Source organism: Amphiura filiformis, chromosome 6, assembly GCF_039555335.1.
Source record: "Amphiura filiformis chromosome 6, Afil_fr2py, whole genome shotgun sequence".
NCBI lineage: Eukaryota > Metazoa > Echinodermata > Ophiuroidea > Amphilepidida > Amphiuridae > Amphiura > Amphiura filiformis.
Window position 1 is genome coordinate 36,850,113 of NC_092633.1, and position 22,311 is coordinate 36,872,423.

Here is a 22,311-nt window from a genome sequence, read left to right on the forward strand (position 1 = left end):
TACCAGGCTCAGGTCTGTGCTTAGTACATGAAAATGATCAAAATAATGTGCCATACCTCTGACTGTTTTTGTTTAAAATCTTTTTCACGATCTTTAAAATATCTGTTGTTTTGTAACAAATGTCAGAACACATTTAACTCTTATCTATTATTTAATACAATACAATCCCTTTTATCGTCATTGTTATCCCATTTGCTATACCAAATGCCACAGTACAAACCTCTATTTTGTTTGCATCCAGTTCCAAACTTTTACTTTAAGAGTATTTCGTGATTCTAGCATCTTCTTTTTATGATATTTTCAGTAGATATAAAAAAAAAAAGCTTTATATTCCCAAATTTCAGTTGATTCCGATTTCAAGGCCTACCAGAACGTAATTCAATTTCCACGGGTTTTTTTTTTTTTTGGGGGGGTTGCTAAACGAATTCATTCATTTCATTCGGCTGCGAAGCAGGCGACTACAAAGTTTCTCCATGTACTACGATTTGAAGCCATATAGTGGTAATGGCATCTTGCAGACTAAACGAATTTTAATTCGTTTAGTCTGCAAGAAATGTTTTGTACAATAAACATTATGTATCCAGAGGTTTCCAGTGGTATAAAAATCTCAACTTTTTTGAGAAAAGTGGGGGGATGATGCTGTGGATCACGAAATGCACTTTTAAACTCCCCCACCTAGAGGTCAATAGATGGTCATCGTTATTATCGGTTCTTGGATCTATGGTATGCTTGTGGTGATCCGTGTAATGCAGGTCACACTGAACCATGCTTCAGCAAATGTGACAATAAATAACATCACATTAAGTATAGCCTGCACGCCATCTGAAGCTATATGAATTATGAACCACCCTCGCTAAATTAGCATGTTATTTTACTGATAATTTACCACAATCGCTTATATGTAATTGTGGAGTGGTATTGGACTTGCGTGTATAAAAAACCCCGAAAAAACACTTTGTTTTATTTTCAGTCCAGAGGGGGTCACTAAAGTCCACGTTTAAATTAATAGCACCATCAAACTGTAGAGGATATAACACTTTTACAGACAAATTACAGGCCTATAGATATATATTATTCCCGGATATTATTATCGTCTGGCTGGTGGTATCGATTGACCATGACCTAGCATATTATTTCCAAGTTTATTGGATTCTTCACTCTATAATTATAATTTACTTTAGGCGACAAATAAATTTAATTCACCTCCTGATAAATCAAGCAAAATAAAAACACACCTTGACATGATAAATCATGCAAAATCAAGTAAAATACAGCCTTTTAATATTGAAAATACAGTTAGTCATGTTGGTTGTCATTGCTATGGCGTCCATAGTTATGGGGTGAAGAGGTCAATCGCCCCTGACGAAAATAGCACACTTTGGGCCCATCTGCCGGTATCATCTCTTTAATATATCAAAGTATAAATGTCTCATCATGACTTTTTGTACTACCCTGTGTATAAATGTAAGCACAAGTAGGCCTACCCGTTGCTTTTACTTTGGGGTGTTGGAGTGGGTGGGGAGGGGGGTCTGTTTGTGGATTTGTTTGGGTTATAATTTGGTTTTTAATTGCTTTTTTTACCTTTTCAGGCTACTTCAATATATTCTTGTTTGTGTGTGGGGCGGGAGTTGGGGGGAGGAAGGTGTGGTGCTACAGATGAAAGAGACATTTGCCCGGGACATTTGCTAAGAAGTATTTTGATGGATTAAAACAATTCATATCACACAAATACACGGATTCTGTAAAGATCACGACTTCATAAATCCGCTCCCGGGAATCCGATACGTTACATTTATATATCCGGACTAATTTCCTGACTAAAAGTGTCTTATTTCAAAACATAACTATGAAAATCTGCCATTATAATATTTCAATGTTCAAGCATACAATACATTTATATATCGGTTTGTTGTTACAAAACGTACGTGTCGAGATCAGAGGCTATAAGGTCGGTCATGTTAACAACATTATTATACCACAACTTGGAAATCGAATATCCAGGCTTGTTTAAGAATTTTGATATGATGATTTAGTTTGGCAGTGACAGTAACTGAATGAAACATGGAATGCAGTGACACGTGTCATCAATCTATCATGAACATTATCAGGATTATGACAGATATCAGAAAAAAGCTGGAGCAAAGTATTCTAGGAGGTAGGCCTACCATATAATAGACATTTCAAATCAGACCATCAAAACCAGCAGCCTATTATGCATTTATAATCAAAAGGCCATATACATGATATAGGGAATAAACCACTTACCTTACTTATCATAATTCACATCTCTTCTGTAAGCTTTCTCTCTTATAAAATATGAAACATCATTACATTCGGATTCGTCGGTTCAGCTAAAGCTTCCGAAATAGGCTGATGTTGCTGTTCCTACGATGCAGTGCAAGCTAGTGCAGTACAGTGGTGTTTGGCAAATTTGTAATCTGTGAGGCTCACTGGACGAAACCCGGCTTTTGAATAGCCGGTATTCGTCTCTCTGTGAGATTTTAATTGCTATAATTAATTTACTGGGAGGTGAATCATGGCAGAGACATATCATCAACAGATTCCGTGTTCAGATGAGATTACACTGGCATTGCTGACTATAGATAAGAAAGAACTATGACTATACTATAGTATACATGTATGGCTACATGTAATACCTTGCCGAAAGGTTCATAGCAGTTCTCTCAGATATACATGTAGCCTACACGTAGGGGATGGATAAAAGGCGAGTTATGGAATGGGCGAGTTACTGAGAATTAGTGGACAAGGGCAAAAGGCCAATTTAATAGCCTAAGTGGACACGCATGCGTGACCAAGTTTTCTATTACCCCACAAAAGTGGTATATTTGAGTGGTGTGGAGGTATCATATTAACTATTATATACTTCATGAATATATTCTTGTTCATTGATTGGTTAAAAGTGGATCACTTGACCAAAAATAGTTCTACCATCAGTACTCCTATCCGTAAATAGTACTTCTAAGCCGTAAATAGTATTTTCAATGTCCCGGATGAGCCGTAAATAGTACTCCCAAGCCGTAAATAGTACTTTTGACCATGCCTTCCGCGTGCGCGCATTCTATGCGACGGAACAGTTCACGCACGCGAAACTGCCATAGCGTCATTTCGCGCTGCTGTAATTGGTTAGCCGATTTTAGGCTATTCGATTTTTTGAAGGGTAGGTTGTGCTTAAATTAGCTGTGCTGTTCACTCAGGATAGAAGCGGGAGAGTCAAAACGTCAAATAATTTTCTTTTAACAAATCAATGAACAAAGAACATATTAATGAAGTATATAAAACAAATAGATACTGCCTTTATTCGAAGTTCTGGTTAAAACTATGGTCCCTCGTTGAGATCAATTAATACTATTTTCCTTCGGGGCTGCGCCCCACAGGAAAATAGTACTATTGATCTCACCTCAACCCATAGTTTTAACCAGAACCTCTCATGGCAGTATATATTTGTATACTGTTGCAGTGTTATTGGTTGGGTAAAAACCAATAAGTGGCATACCATTGGCCACGGGCCATTGGCAAGCTTGGACTTTAAGCTTTTAGAAAAACAAGTTTAATATTTAATTATGTAAATATTATGCAAATTAGCTCATGAATAATTAATGAGCTCATAGCCAAATATGATCAAAAATTATTTTCATTTACAATTTTGAAGTGTATGAGTACATCAATGTGGCATTTTTATGCAGTTTTAAATACACTGCCGTGTTTCTATACATATAATAAAAAGAAATACGAGTTACTTTGGACCATATTTAAAAAGTTTATGGACATTTTTGGGCCATTTTTAGGGCAAAATTTGGCCTAAAAATTGTCAAAATATGCAGGTTTCCAACATTTTAAACCATTTTATGACGTGTTAATGGTAGTTGTATTATGAAAAAAGGTGTTTTGTTGATAGATAAGTGATAAATTATCAAAACTAGCCTATTCCAAAGATAAGATCTTATTTGTGTAAATAATTTTTTTACATGCATATTAAGCCATTTCGTGCCATATGGCACGAAATTGATAGGGGGTAATAGAATAGGGTAACATCCCCTAAACGAGTTTTACCCTACCAGCAAAGTTAGCCCCTTTATAAGGTAATTTAATATAGAATTCAGTACCGCCTAATGAGTTTTTGGTATTAAAAATGAAAACAATCTACCCCTTTTTGGACTCGTAATTATCAAAAATTTGAAAAGGTACCCTACACAAGTTGTTCAGTTTCAGAAAACTACCCTTATTCGGAAAATCAGTGCAGTTTTAGACCCGTTAGTGCGTCACGTGCGTAACTTTCCTTGCCTAAAAAAAACACCCGTTTTTACTGTTTTTTTTGGTCACGCAGGCGTACAGACCATTTATGATAGTGCCCCCGGAATAAAATGACCCAATGCTAACCAATCCCCTGATCATGCAGCTGTAAACCAAAGACAAAAGACTGTCTACGGTGATAGGTCCATTTAGCATACCTAGATCATGATTTGCACGCAGGAAGATTTGGTTGTACCTGCATTTCGCATACATGTATACATCTATCATATTCAATGAATGTTATGAGTATCACACAATTTTGCACAGGCCTACATTTCGCCATTTTCTTTGGGCATAAATGTAGGTCTATAATAGAACATGTTGTTCAACTTTAATTTTAATTCACCATCCAACTTGGCCTTTTCTTGTCCACTATCTTGCCCGATTTTCACCTTGCTCACCAACAGTTCATCTTTGTCCACTATAAACCTTTTGCCGATTGTATATTAACTCCACCTTGTCAACTAACTCGCCCTCCACTAACTCACCCTTCATCCTTGTTCGCCTTTTGCCCTTGTCCACTAAACTCTCAGTAACTCGCCCATCCCGTAACTCGCCATTATACCTAATCCCTACACGTACTACTTTATACTGCCTATTTCTAGAGTTTCCACGGGGCGAGTTCTTAGACACTTTGCAACGCGTGCAAGTGTGCTCTGCGTGGAGCAGTGGTGTCACATGCATGGTGCGGTGATGTTGGCCCGGATGTTGGGTGTGGTGGTTTGGGGAGGGAGTGTTTCTGTCAGGGTGTGTTGATTCTTTATTTGTGCATTGTGTGCTGTGATTATTTTCTACACTGTTAGAAAACATGTTAGAATTTATAACCAACACGTATCGGTCTACGGATTGGTGAACCACGTACATAACTCTTTTTCAAAAACTCCCTAACTCCCCCCCCCCGATAATATATAATGGTGCATCCCTAACGGGTGAACTGAACAGCAATGTTTCAAATAATTAAAATAATTAAACAGATGCAACTGGTTGCTCAGTCGCCCATAGGGATACTAACACTTTTAACAGTGTTTAACAGGAAATGGTAAGTTCGATCATAAACCTTGACCAGGTTTCCAAAGTAACAAATCGGGCTGTGACCCCAGCAAAGACAAAACGTTTTCGACATCATTCGCAAAAGGTTATAAAAGGTTGTCAGAAAAAAATGTCGGGTTATATAAAGGGTACATTAATGGTATAAAACGTTTTCATAACATTAAATAACATTTGTGTGTAATTTACTGCACAGCAAACACAAATGTTTTACAGAAAACATTTAAATGTAGGGTTATATAAAGGGTATAAAAACGTTTTAATAACATTCCAAAAACATTTTTGAAAACTTGGTACAAATCATTCTAAACAGAATGTTATTTTGGGGTTGAAAAAATATTTTGCAAAAAATGTTTGTCCAAAATATTTACAATAACGTTTTTAAAATGTTTTCACGACCTTTATATAACCCGACATTTAAATGTTAATTAAAACGTTTTGTAAAAAACATTTTAAGAACATTTCTGTGTTTGCTGCGTGCAAATATTTTAACATAATGTTATCTAAGTGTTGACAAAAAATATAAAAAAAAATGTTTGCAAAAATAGTTTACAATGACATTTCAAAAATATTGTTGTAGTGTCTTTTCATACAAAAACCCGACATTTTAATGTTATTAAAACGTTTTTACCGAAACCAAAACCCAAAATATAACTTATTTAAAACGTTTTAAAAACGTTTTTGTGTTTGCTGGGGAGCTATGTAAAATCAGGGATGTCCCTGGTAAAATAATCCTTTCGTTACAATTAGGTACATGTATTATTATTAGTCTTCCAGTTCTAGGTTACTCTCTGTTCTTCCAATTTATAGCTGGAGCTTTTCGACTTTTCGACTTGTGAAGTGACGGGGATGTGCGTATAGCAGTTCCAAACTTGGGCAGAGGCTCCGGAAGATTTTGAATATTGGGGGCCCAAAATTGTTGGCCTGCTCCGAGGGGCAAAACGCTGAGGGCCGGGTAACTGCGGGAGGGGGTATCTCCGCGCGGAAGCTTTTGAAATGCATACATTTTTACATGAATTGTACCTTACATTTTGAATTATACCCTGCAATTATGAATTTTACCTTAAAATTATGAATCTAATCCAAAAATTATGTATTTTACCCTAAAATTACGAATTTACCTCAGATCATGGGGGGCTCTAGGGTACTTGGGCCCCTCACCAAAATTATTGAGGGGCCGCCCCGGTTCAGGAGCCACTGTAGGGGTCTTTCGGTGAGAGCCTAGACACCCAAAACAAACAAACAAAAAAAACGGGGTCTTTCCGTGAGACTGGGAACTATTTGGGTCAAAATATAAAAGTTGATACAAAATATTCAAAAAGTCTTCAAAAAGTCTTTAAAAAAAAACGGGTGAGAGATAGTCAGAAATTTGTCTAAAACTCTTTGAAAAAGGAGGTCTTTTGGTGACAGGAAAACAAAAAAGGGGGTTAAATGAACAGAAAAAAGGGGTCATTGGATGAAAGGGAGTTGAAAATGGGGGTCAATGTGGCCGCGCATCCCCGTCACCCATTTTTAGTGAGTGCTCCCCTCCGTGATTTTTCTGACCTGTGATTAATTTTGTTCAGACAAATAGGGCAATATTTACTTCCTTTTTCTAGCTCAACAATTTCCTTGTTCATATTGTTGCGTTTTCTGTATCCTTAGTACATCAATAGCATAATTATAGACCCTGTCAACCAATTATATAAGACGCCTCCATGGGGCAATTCGCATAATAATAAAACAGATATGAGTGGTTAATATTTCACCCTACGCCATACATAAATTCGCCTAGCCACATTTCCCTAAAATTTCCCATTTCCCGCACCTCATTGAGCGCTAACTGTATAATTGTTGATAAAACTAGAGGCAAATGGTGGTCATAGACCACAAACCTAGCTGGGGCATGTTGGTGTTGTGGAGGTATCTGACCCCTGCAAAATGTTCCAAAAATGTTCCCCTGTCATGAGGCTTGTTGTCACCGAGTTTTGAGTCCGGTACTCCTCACAGATGTCCAGAAAATGCAATTCTAAGATTTGACCCAGATGACCTTTGACCACACCCCTGCAAGATGTTCCATAATTCACCCCTGGTCATGAGTTGTCACCGAGTTTGAGCCCTGTACCTCTTACAGATGTCCAGATAACGCAATTCTAAGATTTGGCCCCAGAATGATGTCTTTTGAGCTGACCCGTGCAAAAATTTCGGAAAAAAAAAAAATTAGGAAAAAAAAAAAAAAATTTCGGAAAAAAAAAATTTCATAAAAAAAAAATTCGGGAAAAAAAAAAAAAAAATTTCGGAAAAAAAAAAAATTTCACAAAAAAAATTTCGGAAAAAAAATTTCAAAAAAAAAAATTCGGAAAAAAAAAAAATTCGGAAAAAAAAATAATTTCGGAAAAAAACAATTTCAAAAAAAAAAAAAACGGAAAAAAAAGAACAAAAAATGTCTATTTCCCTTCATTCTCTTTAAAAAAAATCCCAATTTCCCTTAATTCTCTTCAATTTCCCTTAACTTCCCTCAATTTCCCCTCATTTTCCCAAATTTCGGGACGAAACTCTTTTCCAGTATGGGGCCGGTATTGGCCCTCCCCCTCACCAAGTATCATAGCCATGCGACAAACAATGTAGACGTAACAGCATTTTTTAGCGTTTGTTACTAACGGACTAACGGACGGACGGACGGACTAACAGACGGAGAGACATGGTGACTTATTAATAGAGCTGCTACCCGCAGCTAACACCCGCAGCTAAAAACAATGATTCAAAAAGGCCAAACCATATCTTCACAAGTCAAATAATTCTTACATAGCATCAAGTCAGGGTTTCACAGTGGTTTGTTGCCAGCGGAAGAACCCGAACGATTACAATACCTAACTGGGGGTGTAAACCCCCCAGCTAGGTAAAAAACATGTGCAATTTCACTTAGTTGCCAGCGGAAGAAAACGGGAAGATTACAGTGGTTTGTTGCCAGCGGAAGAACCCGAACGATTACAATACCTAGCTGGGGGGTGTAAACCCCCCAGCTAGGTAATTATGTATTTTTGCATCTCTTTGTACCATACAGAAAATACAACATGTATGACATTTATACCATCTAGTGCATAATACAATTATAGATTTTGACTTTGACTTTGGTCATGTTGGTGGTGCAGCTTACGGCATACATGCAAGATAAACATGGTAAAAAACCATTTGGAGACTTGTCAGACTTCTATTCTACTCTTTAATGGGGTTCTATGGATTATGTTTTATATATTGGTATATTAATCATCTTTTCAGTCTTCATTTTCAGTAAATTAAGTTTCATCAAATTAGATATCGAGAATCATTATATATTGTATAATTAATATTCATATAATTATTCTTTTATAATTTGGATTCTTCAGTTTTTACACAAAAATGATTTCATTGAAAACCCTCCCACTCGGTAATCAGGCTATAGCCTATGAATTAAATGAGCATTAAGGGAACTGGAATGAGCGTTTCGACAGTATTTTTTGTGGGACATTAGAGCACATCAGACATATCGAATTGCATTCTGGATACGAAGAATGTCTTTCTGATATCAAATAATTTTCATTTTATGAAATTTAAGATATAATACAAATTTGATGACAAATTAATAAAATTTGATATTTTTCACATTTTTTTTTTATAACAGTCCTCGAAGTAAATTTTATAAATTTAATGATAATTCTTTAAGTGTATGTACCTGGGAGGAAAAGCCGACGATCAATTGAAAATTTTGACCTTTCATATTGAAGATATGGATTTTTTCCCCAAAAGACCTTTTATATTTTGGTGTTTTGGGGAAAAAATCCATATCTTCAATAAGAAAGGTCACAATTTTCAATTGATCATCGGCTTTTCATCCCACCTACATCTTCGAAGTAAAGTTTACTTCGAGTACTGTTAAATATCAAAATATCAATTTTTAATGATTTGCCATAAAATGTGTATTACATTGCGAATTTCAAAAATCAAAATTATTTGATATCAGAAGGACATTTATCGTATTCAGAATGCAAATCGATATATCTGATGTGCTCTAAATTAATGTCCCACAATAAATACTGCCCAAACGTTCATACCTTCCCTTCAGGTTATATTACACGGATTTTCCCAAAGCTTGATTGCAGAGGGGCGTAAGTTAATAACAGAAACAACCCATGTTTGAGACCGATCGTACAAAGTTTGAAATTTTGACCTTTGACCTCGGATGACTTTTAAAACCACCCGGTCAATATGGTTCGTTCGGTAGGCCCTACCCCATATAGGCCTATATCCGGAATATCGCATCGATGGGTGGAAACGCGACAAAACGCATAGTCGGGCAGATTTCGCTCATTATTTTAGTAAATAGATGTTTACAAACTTGTTGTATACATTTTATCATAAGAGAAAGAATTTGGAGAAAACCTTCTGATAATTACAAACACTCGCTGAGCTGCAAGACCTTCTCTGAAGCTTTTAATCCGATAAGCTGATTATCTATTTGTTTTCATGGAAGACATTCTTTGATGTATTACTGAGCTCAATCATCTCCCTCATCTGAAATTACTGGCGCGTGAGCCACCCAGGCTGGTGGATCAGCATAGTATTTTATTAACAGAAGGTTTTCTCCAAATTCGTTTCCTAATGTACAAACTTTCTGGTAAGACCATGTAAATTATACAGTAGCGTACAGTGTAATATTTCTTTGCAACAATCATGATGACAGATCTTGACCACTACCATATCTAGACAGACTAGTGTGCTGTCTGCCCATCTGTTGCACCACAGTGTGCTGTTGTGTCAGATATGTACTAGTATAGGGCACACACCACTAAATAATCGTCCCATTGAAATACACGGGAAAATACAAGAAAGTAAGTTTGTTTTTCTACCCCATGTAACAACATTTTTAATATTTTGATCAAACTAATGTCTTAAATAAAGATTAAACTTTTATTTAAATTTAATTTTTTGGGACAAGTTAAGACAAACTTGAGAGATACGAACTCCTGAACAGCGCCATCCCGAATTTCAGCCTACAGGCTCGCCTCCTTACCAGTTCCGGCCATGATATTGTTCCGAGGGCCTATTACCCATGCACATTCGATTCAGAAAATTTTCTGAACAGATATGTAATGTTGAGCTCCTATTCTATCTTTTTTATCAAAACAACCAAGAGTCACTCAAATTTGGTTCCCTCGGGACGCCGATATATTTCGCATAGGTGCTATTTTTTACCGGAACTATGAACGGTTACACCAAATGCGGAAGGATTTAGTGTAGTGCACCCTATACACTGATTTATATAAGAAGTTGGAGCAGGTAGTACCAAAGGGGATCAATGATTTACCTAATAGAGGGCAGCATATCTAATTTAGCGGAGATCAGATGATAACAACGCAATAAGTAATCAAAAGAGGGCGTCATACAGGGTTAGCTAACGGTGCATCGCAGTACGGTCGACGATGATAACCGTTAAAAAATTGATATGCTGCCCTCTATAGGTTAAGCATTGATCCCTTGTTCTCTAATTCAAAAATAATGCAAGCGTAACATTAACTTGCCAATATCAATTATTATACATGTTTATTTACTAAGTGGGTTCAATTGGGTCTTCATTTCACGTACCAACTCCTCAGAATCACACAACACCCAGTGCCATGCATGCGCATGGATTAAATAGGTTTTGGCTCGTTTTGGACATCCGTACACGTTTTCTTTAAAGCAATAATAGCATTGTAAAAACTATCCATGAAAAGGCTGAGCAATTGGCTCTTCATTTTGATAGTTTTTTTTTCGACTAAAATTATTTTACAAAATGTGGTCTACTTAGGAAAAATATAAACATCTTCAATATGTTAAAGGAGTATTTCGTGATCCTAGCATCCTCTATTTATGTAATTTTTCATTAGATATCCACGAAAACAACCTATTCCCAAAATTTCAGTTGATTCCGATTTTCCGTTCGCGAGTTATGCATGATTTTGTGTATTACACTGCTCCATAGACAATGCATTGTAATTTCGTTCTGGTGCACCAGAACGATGATTCAAATTTCACGATATCTTTGCTAAACGAATTAATCTGCAAGAAATATTTTGTACTAAAACATTAGGTAGCCAGAGGTTTCCAGTGATATAAAAATCTCAATTTTTTTATAGAAAAGTGGGGGGGGGGAGGGATGAGGCTGTGGATCACGAAATGCCCTTTTAAGGTTAAGGTAACAACAAAGACGAACTGCTAAAATAGAGCTTCCGTTGCTAAGCGACCGTTGCCATCATGTATCCTCATTGGTATCAACAATTTATCTGCGCTGCATTTCAATGGTTTCTTTTATTTCAATGGGTCATTATTTGCGTAGGTCTACAGCAATTTAATTAGTTGACAACCAAATTCCCTGACGGCTAGTGCAAACATTGCGACTAGGTCTACTTCTATATAGCTCTACTTCTCCGCGACAGCGAAGTGGTCAAAATATTCACGTTGAGAAAAAACAAAAATGTCTGCTCAAGCACCAATGTATCGTGAAATTCACGCCAATGGTAAGGTCAGGGTTGACCATTCAAAATCTTCTTTCGGATCTTTGTCACAAGTAGCCGAAGCGACACGAGTACTTCTACTGCATCCAAACGAAATTGGAAAATGTCGCGAAAATCCTCTTACACATAAAGGAAAGCGAATTCAGCTTACCAAAATGTTAATTCTGATTCTGATTCCAATTTTTTCTCTGGCCATTCTCGCAGTTCTTGATTTGAACACCATCGCCCGAAATAATAGCGTCAATGTTGAGGTTCGCAACGCCATAAGATTTAGCCGGGATATTGGAGTACTTCTTAGCAGACTTCAACGGGAAAGAGACATGACAGCTTTGTATGTAAGCGCAATAGGTGCGGAGAACAATGTCTACCTAACAGAGACATATCCATTAACAGACTTGGCGTTAGATGAACTCAAGTACTGGCCTGTAGAGACAAGTGTTTTAAAAGAGCTGCCGTTTTTCCGGAAGAAAAGCGATTTCAAGCAACATCTTGCATATCATCGTAACAATCTGAACCGTAACGACACTACCGTTTATCAGGAGATTGATTTCTACACGGGCGTCCTACAGATATTCATTGATTGGCTTTATGAGAGTGTTGGCAACTCTAAAGGCCATGCCACCTGGCAAACTCTTGTAGCTTACCAGTTACTCATCGTCAGCAATGTTGACACAGGAATTGAGCGTACTCTTGGCTCGGTCTTCTACGCACAAGGCAAATTCCACAGACATGAAGATTACGTATGGTATCTTGATAAGTATAACGTTGGTGCGTGGAACTTTAACGCTTCAAAACGATACTCCACCCTAGCCATTGAATTTTACGAAAAAGGAGTTGCTAACTTGTCGGAAGATTTTATCCAGACCATCACTGAAATGAGAACAACAATTCGAGAGTACGGTTCGGTAACCAATGTTGAATACGCAACGCTAAAACCTAGTTTTGGGGATGCCACAATCTGGTTTGACAGCATGACGGCATACGTAAATATTCTTGAAAACGTCCAGAAGGAAATGGCAGAAGAGATTTTAGCCCGTTTAGAAAATGACTTGCAGTCCGATACCAAATCCATCGCTGTAAGTATAGCCCTTGTTATCGTGGTCATCGTTATGTGTCCATTGATACTACGTGCCTTTTGGGCAATTACAACAGATATCCAGAACTATGCTCTTACGCTTGCTTCGCAAACCAAAGCTTTGAACAAAGAAAAGAAACGAGCAGATTGGCTTTTGTATTCCATGATGCCGATTGTTGTTGCTGAGCAGTTAATGACCAGTCAGGATGTTACTGCCGAATATTTCGACAGCGCTACGGTGTTTTTTGCTGATATTACCGGGTTCAGTAAATTGTGCTCCGAAAGTACTCCAATGCAGGTTTGTAAACTTGAAACTTTTTAAAATGTACTAGGCTTATATACTTCTTTTTATTTCATCCGTTACGCCTTTCAGTTATCACGGACCAGTTATTCCATTACAATATTGTAATCAATTTCCTTTCATCATGTTCATTCTGAGGAGACTCATAATTTCATGTTTTATAGAACATTAATGGCAGGTGTCATATTTTCCCAATTGGAGCCATTGAATCAAAAACGACTTGCGGTGTACTTCTAGTGATGTTAGGAAGCTAGTAATCGCATTTATATCAAAACGAAAGTTTTAGGCATTTCCCCCCTACCTGAGAAAAATCATGCACGTGGGCAGAAATTACACCCTTTATAATTATGAAACCCTGGAATCGTCTTTATTAACCTATACCATTCAATTTTACTTGACTTAATATTTATTTTGCAAAAACCGATATGTCATACGCCCGTCTGACTTAATTATTATATAAATGCTGAAAAAATGAAATTACTCGTAACAATCATCATATCGAGGGTTGAGTATAAGATCACTATAGAAGATACAGTGACAAAATTCAATAGAAAACAATAGACATTGTGGAGAAAATATTGTTTTTTGAAGACTAAAGCAAGGAGCCAACTTCATGCTCATTTTGTGAGAGCTGGTCATAGTGTGTTACGGCTTTCTGGTTCTGAACCCTCGATTTTTGGAACAAATCACTAAATGACCTAGCGGGCCAACGTGAAGAGAAAACAATATTGCTGTTGGTGCATGCCATCTGAATTGTGCGACTTCTTCAACCAAAACCTGTAACACGGGGCCAGTCGCATATATATTGTACACAAACAACAACTAATGAAATACATTATTACTGTTACTTTTAACCTTTCAGATTGTTGAAATGTTGAACGGTCTGTATTTGGTATTTGATACCCGAATCGAACACTACAATGTCTACAAAGTAGAGACCATCAATGAAACATACATGCTGGCATCTGGTAAGTTGACGAGCAGCATGCCACAACCTAATTGCACATCATTAACAATAAAGTGGCTAGGGAACGAACTTTATGTTCTTTTCGCGGGTTCGTTCATTCTTCGCCGCAATTGCTTTGCGATGCGGTGCGTTGCCACACTGGATCGTACTGCAAAATACGGTAACGCAATAAAGTTAAATACATTTTAACTTGGAAATGTGACGAGTTGCGTTTAGTTGTGGCAAAAAGTAATCGATATATCGGCAACGCACCGCACTGCAAAGCAATTGCGGCGTAGTATGAACGGGCTTTAAAGGATTATAGAGGTTGTGCATAATGACGTATCATACCGTAAATATGGCGGACTTCTCAAAAGCATTCAACAAAAGCATGATTGCAATCTACCGCGACAGTTCGTCTCACACAAATAACAAATGCACTGCGATCAAATAGGTTGTTGACATTTGAGTGAATGCACTGCACATATTTACGGTGAAAGACACCGGTTCAAATCCTTTGTTTGGAGCCAATCAATAATTTTACGCACAACCTCTATATAATTTCTTTCTTGTAATTTTATACAGGTTTACCCACTCGATGTGGTACTCGCCACGTTGGTGAAATTGCTACTGTTGCTCTCGACTTGGTTTATCATGCCAGCTGTCTGGAGGTACCGCACAAGAAACATAAGAAAATCCAGATAAGAGTGGGCATTAACACTGGTAAGCCGCATCTCTTAAATCCAGATTAACCAGTGGAAATCAATACGCTGGCGAAGTTACGTAATTAATCGGATTAATTACCATAGCAATAGGTGAAAACAATTTTGAACATATCGCGCTGCACTACAAGCAGGTTACACTCATCACCTGTGTATGTCTGCAATCATAGATTGAATACAATACTGGTCTTTTCAAAGATACTAATCTTACAGGTGCAAGTAATCAGCATGATATGGTTCAATGAAGAGGTACCGCGTGATCGTATCAGTGTAGCGCGGTATATTCAAAAATTGTTTTCACCTATTGCTATGGTAGTTAAAGCAATATTATAACATTTTCAAACAAAATAGATTAGCATTTCTTTGCCATAAAATGTCAGCTATTACTGTCAGATATATCCCCTGTTATTTATGAGCCGAACAACTACGGTAAAGCAAAGAAAATTGGAATTTACTACCAGCGCACATGTCGCCAATACGTACCACTCCTTCGGCCATGTTGTGGTACGACCCTTTTTGTGTATATCACCGTCCCGCACGCCGTGACGTACTGTGTGTCATGAACATCGTGTATGCGTTCGACTAATAATTCCATCGTAATAATAAAGCGCGAATCCGGCGTTTTATTCAAAATCTAGGATTTTGACAAAACTACAGCACTTAGATTCTTGATTTTTGCAGGGTATATTGGTTCAATAAAGTACAATTTAATCGTGTAAAAAAGGAAATTTTAAAAATTCAGTGAGGGCGTCTTCCTCAGCAAATGTTATAATATGGCTTTAATCCGATTATTACGTAACTTCGCCAACGTATACTGAATAATTTAGGCCTTACAACTGAACTCCCAATTAGTCGCGCTATTTCAGAGGCCACGTTGGAGAGAGTTGTTATTGTATAATGATTTGCATATAGACATAATTTATACCTTCTTACAATGGAACTCCACAACTGCCATTTTGTCAAACACGTGAAAGTTCTAGAAACTGGTACACTTGTGTAAAGGTCCGTTCAGACAATGCCGCAATTGCTTTGCGGTGCGGTATCGCAATAAAGTTAAATACATCTTAACTTGTAAATGCAACAAGTTGCGTTGAGTTGCGACAAAAAGTAATCGATATATCGACATGGTCAGAGCCGATTCCTTACTAGCCACACTGCCACAAACCGTCCGACACTAACTAGTTGAGCTCCCTACCAGTGCACTACTCTTACCTCTTTGACTTTTTATGAATCTGATTTAAATTGTGTTTTTATAATCCCTTTTTATTTTAAATATTATGTTTTTTGATGTAGTAATATATTACTTTGAAATTGTACATAGATATATATTTTTATGTTGTATTAATTAATGTGTAAATTTTGATGTTTATAAATTGTAAATTGTGTCGCAATTCAGTGTTTTAATACTGCTATGACATTTAATAAAATATACCTGAAATATAGTTAGAACAGTAACCATTCGTTACAATTAACAAAATGGCTGTTGCTGTGACCGACATTGCTCGTATGAACTCTCACCCTCCTGATTAAAGTAAAGATTAAAGCCACTGCGTTTTGAAAAGATACTCTTGACTTTCCATTTCAAAGAAAATAAACCTGTTATTTTACATGTTCATTTTTTTTCTACTTCTTCAGGATCTGTTGTGGCTGGTGTCGTCGGGTTGAAAATGCCAAGATACTGTCTGTTTGGTGATACTGTAAACACAGCGTCCCGTATGCAATCGACTGGACTGCGTAAGTTTTTACGGCTAAAAGGATAAAAGATTCAAATAAAAATCAGTTTACTTCTACGACTCTTCAACAGGGGCCTAGGCTATCACTTAACTCAATCAGTATAGGCGGTGGAGGCATACAATCTTGTGCAGAATTCGTTAGGACACTTGTCCTATGTATATGTTTATTAATCGGCATTGTATGTGTTTCGTAGTTAAAGATTTTGTGATTCCTCCCTCCCCATCCTTCTTCCTCCATGTGTGTTTGGGTATATCATTGTTTTTCAATAAAGGCGAGGGACTGGTCTATCGATATGCTTGAACGACCTCTTCACTGTTCAATGTCTTTCTTGTACTATTGTCTAGTAGACGATTTAAAATGCACGTACCCTGAGCATACTACGATGCAGGGCAAAGAACAATGGAAATTGCCACAATTCAAGTGGTCTATACATAATGGCACAATAATCTGCTCCATTCAAAACTCAACGTTGTTATATGGGAGCAGGGTTCCTAAGGTCCGATTTCCCGAAGTTTAGCTAGTGGTCAGGCTTCCTAAGCCACTAGGCTAGCCCTGCTAATGTGGATCCATTGTATTGATTTATCTTTATAGGTGATTTATGATGTGAAATTGTAAGCACTGATATATAGGACATTGGCTTAAGCCTGATAGGAAGCCTGACCACTAGCCATGCTTCGAGAAACCGACCCTTAAGTGTCCGAACATTTTCATGCATGATTGTAGGGCAAGTTTTTTTTTCTTTGTAAGGTCATTGCAAAGTCCTTGTTTTTGTCTGTTGCTTTTAACAAAAATTATTCCAGTTGCTAGTAAGTTTCATTGATATTATATTTTTATCTCAACAGCGGGACGTGTACAAGTCAGCGACACGTCGTATTTAGGTCTTATGGATCTAGGTGGTTACAAGCTTGTTAAAAGAGGTATTGTTGATGTCAAGGTAGGTGTTATCATTGATATTTGAATAATTATTTTATATAGATAACGAAATGTTTGAAAACCAATAAAAGGTACATCCTGAGTGTATATAATTCTATGCTTGAAATTTGCAACCCATGCATTATTCGTAAAAGTCTCGACATAGTTACGTTATATTAAAGGAGTATTTCGTGATCCTAGCATCCTCTTTTTATGACATTTTTCAGTACATATCCACGAAAAAAGCGTATTCCCAAAATTTCAGTTGATTCCGATATTGCGTTTGCGAGTTATGCATGATTATGTGTATTACACTGCTCGATAGAAAATACGTTGTAATTTCGTTCTGGTGCACCAGAACGAAATTCAAATTTCACGATATCTTTGCTAAACGAATTAATCTGCAAGAAATATTTTGTACATAAACATTATGTAGCCAGCCGTTTCCAGTGATATAAAAATCTCAACTTTTTTTTGAGAAAAGTGGGGGGATGAGGCTGTGGATCACGAAGTGCCCCTTTAATACTAAGAAATCATTATCTTTTGAGTAAATATCATCAAGTTAAGGGATCTGGAATGAGCGCTTTGAGCGTTTCGACAATATTTTTGTAGGACATGAGAGCACATCAGACATATCGAATGGCATTCTGAATACGAAGAATGTCTTTCTGATATCACAAAATTTCATTTTTTGAAATTCACGATATAATACAAATTTTATGACAAATTATTAAAATTGGATATTTTTCACATTTTTGATATATAACAGTCCTCGAAGTAAATTTTATAATTCTAATGACATATTCTTAAAGTGTATGTAGGTGGGATGAAAAGCCGACGATCATTTGAAAATTTTGACCTTTCATATTGCAGATATAGATTTTTTCCCCAAAATACCAATTTTTGTTGCTGTTTGGGGGAATGAAAATCCATATCTTCAATACGAAAGGTCAACATTTTCAATTGATCGCCGGCTTTTCATCCCCCCTACATACACCTTAAGTATAAATCATCAGATTTATAAAGTTTACTTCGAGTACTGTTAAATATCAAAAATATCAATTGCCATAAAATGTGTATTACATTGCAAATTTCAAAAAATCTAAATTATTTGATATCAGAAGGACATTCTTCGTATTCAGAATGCAATTCGATATGTCTGATGTGCTCTAATGCCCCACAATAAATACTGTCCAAACGTTCATACCCCACCCCTTAAAATGAAAAATAATTTTAAAAAAAAGACATCAAGTTACCAGGAACAACATTATAGTCAAGGCATTAAGCGTTGTATATCTTATTCTTTGATTTCTAGGGCAAAGGCTCCATGGATACTTATTGGCTGACAGAGAAGGACAATTTTGAGATGGCCATCACTGCTGAAGACAATGCTAATAATCTTATGAATGATGTCGCCCTTCGTGAACATAAATATGAACATATGTATGAACAAACGTACACAGGTCGTATCCAATACAGGGGTCGAACCAGCGACCGAAATGGATCAGAAACAGACAGCGAATAGAAATATGTGGCGAAGCGCGCGAAAAACTTTGCCATATTGAGGCAAAAGTAATGAAATATGGTTCAAAAGCGAAAAGATGGCACTTTTGGGGCTAAAATGGCCAAATATGAGGTTAATTTGGTCAGAAACCCACATACAGGAGGCAACATGGGAGGGGGGGGTGAGTTGATGGACCATTCCCCCTGTCAAAATATTGGGGGGATCTGTCCCCCCTGTATCGTACACGTTTAAGGTTACGGAAAGAAACCTATAAAAAATGTATAAAAGACGTATAAATTTGTTCTCTAAAACCAAGTTTTCTCAGCAATTAAATATCGCAGTGAGAGAAATGTTGGTGCGTTGGGTGTAGCGCTACATACACAAATTTTTAGATTCTGTTTGAAAATCCTTCGTTTACATCCTTTTTACGCACCATGTTAACGACACCAAAAACGTGTTCATATTCTTTTTTTTTTCTTCAAATGTGTGCCCTGTATAAAGCCACGCCGTTGATTGCTTTCTCCTTGTTTATTCGCCATCAGTGCGTCCAAAATTTCAGAGCCGACATGTGTGTTTATTCTAAGAGTCATTATGCGGACGCGATTGTAATCACCTTATTGCATCAAAATAATTATATAGCCGTTTTGAATGGTTAGAGCGCTGGACTATGAATCTCCTATAATAATTTTTGTGGGTTCGAGTCCCCTTGTGATTGAGTTTTCTTTTTTTCCTCTTTTTTCTTTTTCTCATTTGTCTTCCCTTTTCTTTCTTTTTTCTTTCTTTCTTTCTTTCTTTCTTTCTTTCTTTCTTTTTTTTCTTTCTTTCTTCATTCTTTCTTGTTCATTTCTTTTTATTTATTTGATTGATTCGCTGACTGCAGTGATTGATTGTTTTTCACTTTATATAATTAAAAAATTTGTAGGTCTATTGAGTCTTGTTGAATATTTTTCCCAAATTCGATTTAGATTCTTTTTCTTTCTTTTTTCTTTCTTTCTCTCTTTCTTTCTTTCTTTCTTTCTGTCTTTCTGTCTTTCTTTCTTTCCTTTTTTTTCTTTCTTTCTTCATTCTTTCTTGTTCATTTCTTTTTATTTGATTGATTCGCTGACTGCAGTGATTGATTGTTTTTCACTTTATATAATTCAAAAATTTGTAGGTCTACTGAGTCTTGTTGAATATTTTTCCCAAATTCGATTTACAAATAATTGTATTTTGTTATTGTTGTTGATGTTTTTGTTGCACATTAGTACATTGTAATCATGGAATATAGTAGCATTGATTTATTTCGTCAAAGATACCAAGGCTAATTTGAATAAAATCAACACATTTTCCAGACGGTGCACTGTTAAAAAAATGCCTAATTCGACTAATTCTCTCAAAATAAGTCATACAAAATACAATTTTTTTATCCAAGGAAAATAATGCTGAAATTATGTATCTATAACGCTAAAAGAAGAGTAATATCATTTCACATTAATTTACATCATTTCAACATATTTATGACTTATAATATTCAATTTGAATGAGAAATTACATGACTACTGAGTGACGAAAATCAGATTTCGATAAAAATCGATAAATACCGGTAATCAATCAAAAGTTATGTTACTTGGTATATTTGCTAATAATGGGTCATGTTAATAATATTGAAGTTGAAAATTTCACATATTTTAAATTTCTTGGTGTTCATAATTGATGCTAACTTGTAATTGAAAGGGCAGATACACTATTAATTTGTCTTAAAGTACTCTCTTAAATGGAAAGATTGGGGTGAGGGAAAAGTCCAAATTAAGATTGAGAAATCAGTCTTAAAGATTGAAAATTCAAACTAAATTCCATTGCATTTTCAATCTAATTTTAGACTTTTCCCTCAACACAATCTTTAAGATTGATTTTTCAATCTTTGGTTTTAAGAGCGTATGTATGTAATAGTCTTGCAGTATGCCCTATGGGAAGAGTTACGCCGTTTGACTAATAAAGTTTACTGATAACTATTTAAAACACAGTGGTTTTGCCGCATTTTGACTTTTGTTTGGTTCTTTCTTTCTGTCTTTCTTTCTTGTTATATAGCTGATTGATTATTTTTTTCATTATATGGAAATTCAAAAAATTGAATCTATACCACACCACTCCACGCCAGACATAAATTATCGCAGTCACATTTCCCCAATATGAACAGAGGCGGGGTTCGAACTCACGGATACTCTATATGAGCCTAGCGCCTTAGACCCCTCGGCCATTTGTCTTGTTGATATCCATTTGAAACTTATTTGAACATATAATCGCAACTTCAACATAGGCCTACCACGTGACAAGCAAAGGCAGAAAACGTACCATATTTATGGAATTTTATTTGCCTAAAAACATTAATGTGTATTAATAGCGCTCAATTGTTGTTAACTGCGTATTCTACATACAGAAATCCGACAAAAAAATGGGACTATACAGTCATGCACAATAGTTTTTTCATAAATTATATCGATTTTGAGTCGCATGTGCGCTACTCGCCGTATATGTCGGTCAATTATGCAGCCTACCATTTTTCTTGTAGCTTCTTGTATACACGTCGATGTTTTTTTCATTTATATAAGAAATCCACATTAGACCTCTAATTTTATTTCAGGAAATAAAAGATTAGATTACCATAAAAACGAAACAGTAATCTTTGGCGGGGTCTAATGTAATTTTTACATGGAATTTTCAACGTTTTTTCTATCGCCATTCGTATATAAAACCAATAAAATTCTCCGCCTCATAAACGACATCAAATGTGCCACAATTGGGTATCACGAATCGTTATTATATGATGTGCACTTAATATTCATATTTTCTTTTATACAGAGGATGCTTCAGTTTTGACAGGAAAAATATTTTATTGAAAACCCTCTCACTCGGTTATTTCATAAATGTAACCACGCTTCCCTAGAATGTGCAATAAATTAGCATTAAAACTTTTCTTATTTTAATTCTATAAACTCGTTTGGCGAAAAGAGGAGTAAATCTATACTTGTAGTACTTGAACATGAATATTTTCCCAAATTCGTGCAATACATGTTACTGTTGTTGTAGTTATTATAGCAGCATCATTGATTTATTCCGGATAATAGGTGCGTTGTGTAGTGGTTTCAAATACACATCATGATACAAAGGTGTTGGGTTCGAGTTCCAGCTCCACCTCATTTGATTTTTTTTTCCTGGCGCGATCTGACTTCTTTTCTTCATGCTGTTTCTGTTATAAATAACGCCCCTC

At 36.3% G+C, this 22,311-nt stretch overlaps 2 protein-coding genes across 2 annotated transcripts in view; one reads left to right on the forward strand and one right to left on the reverse strand.

Annotated features, from left to right (window-relative positions):
- LOC140155367 (carbohydrate sulfotransferase 15-like) overlaps positions 1 to 2,672 on the reverse strand; it is a 32,828-nt gene extending 30,156 nt beyond the window's left edge. The window contains exon 1 of the mRNA XM_072178184.1: positions 2,266 to 2,672. Within this exon, the coding sequence (XP_072034285.1) occupies positions 2,266 to 2,277 (12 nt within the window). The 5' untranslated portion in view covers positions 2,278 to 2,672. The remainder of the gene's footprint in view (positions 1 to 2,265) is intronic.
- A 9,158-nt stretch (positions 2,673 to 11,830) lies between these two features.
- On the forward strand, positions 11,831 to 19,211 carry LOC140154502 (uncharacterized). Its single transcript, XM_072177070.1, has 6 exons — positions 11,831 to 13,243; positions 14,109 to 14,214; positions 14,778 to 14,915; positions 16,550 to 16,648; positions 17,491 to 17,582; positions 18,876 to 19,211. The coding sequence occupies exons 1-6, from the start codon at positions 11,831 to 11,833 to the stop codon at positions 19,083 to 19,085; spliced, it is 2,058 nt and encodes a 685-aa protein (XP_072033171.1). The 3' UTR covers positions 19,086 to 19,211.
- The last annotated feature ends 3,100 nt before the right edge of the window (positions 19,212 to 22,311 follow it).

Bases quoted from the DNA above. Each gene is read 5' to 3' on its own strand.
- LOC140154502 (XM_072177070.1), top strand. From the start codon at position 11,831: ATGTCTGCTCAAGCACCAATGTATCGTGAAATTCACGCCAATGGTAAG. The intron at 14,916-16,549 runs GTAAGCCGCATC...CTACTTCTTCAG, and splicing joins AAGAGTGGGCATTAACACTG to GATCTGTTGTGGCTGGTGTC. The intron at 17,583-18,875 runs GTAGGTGTTATC...TTTGATTTCTAG, and splicing joins GAGGTATTGTTGATGTCAAG to GGCAAAGGCTCCATGGATAC.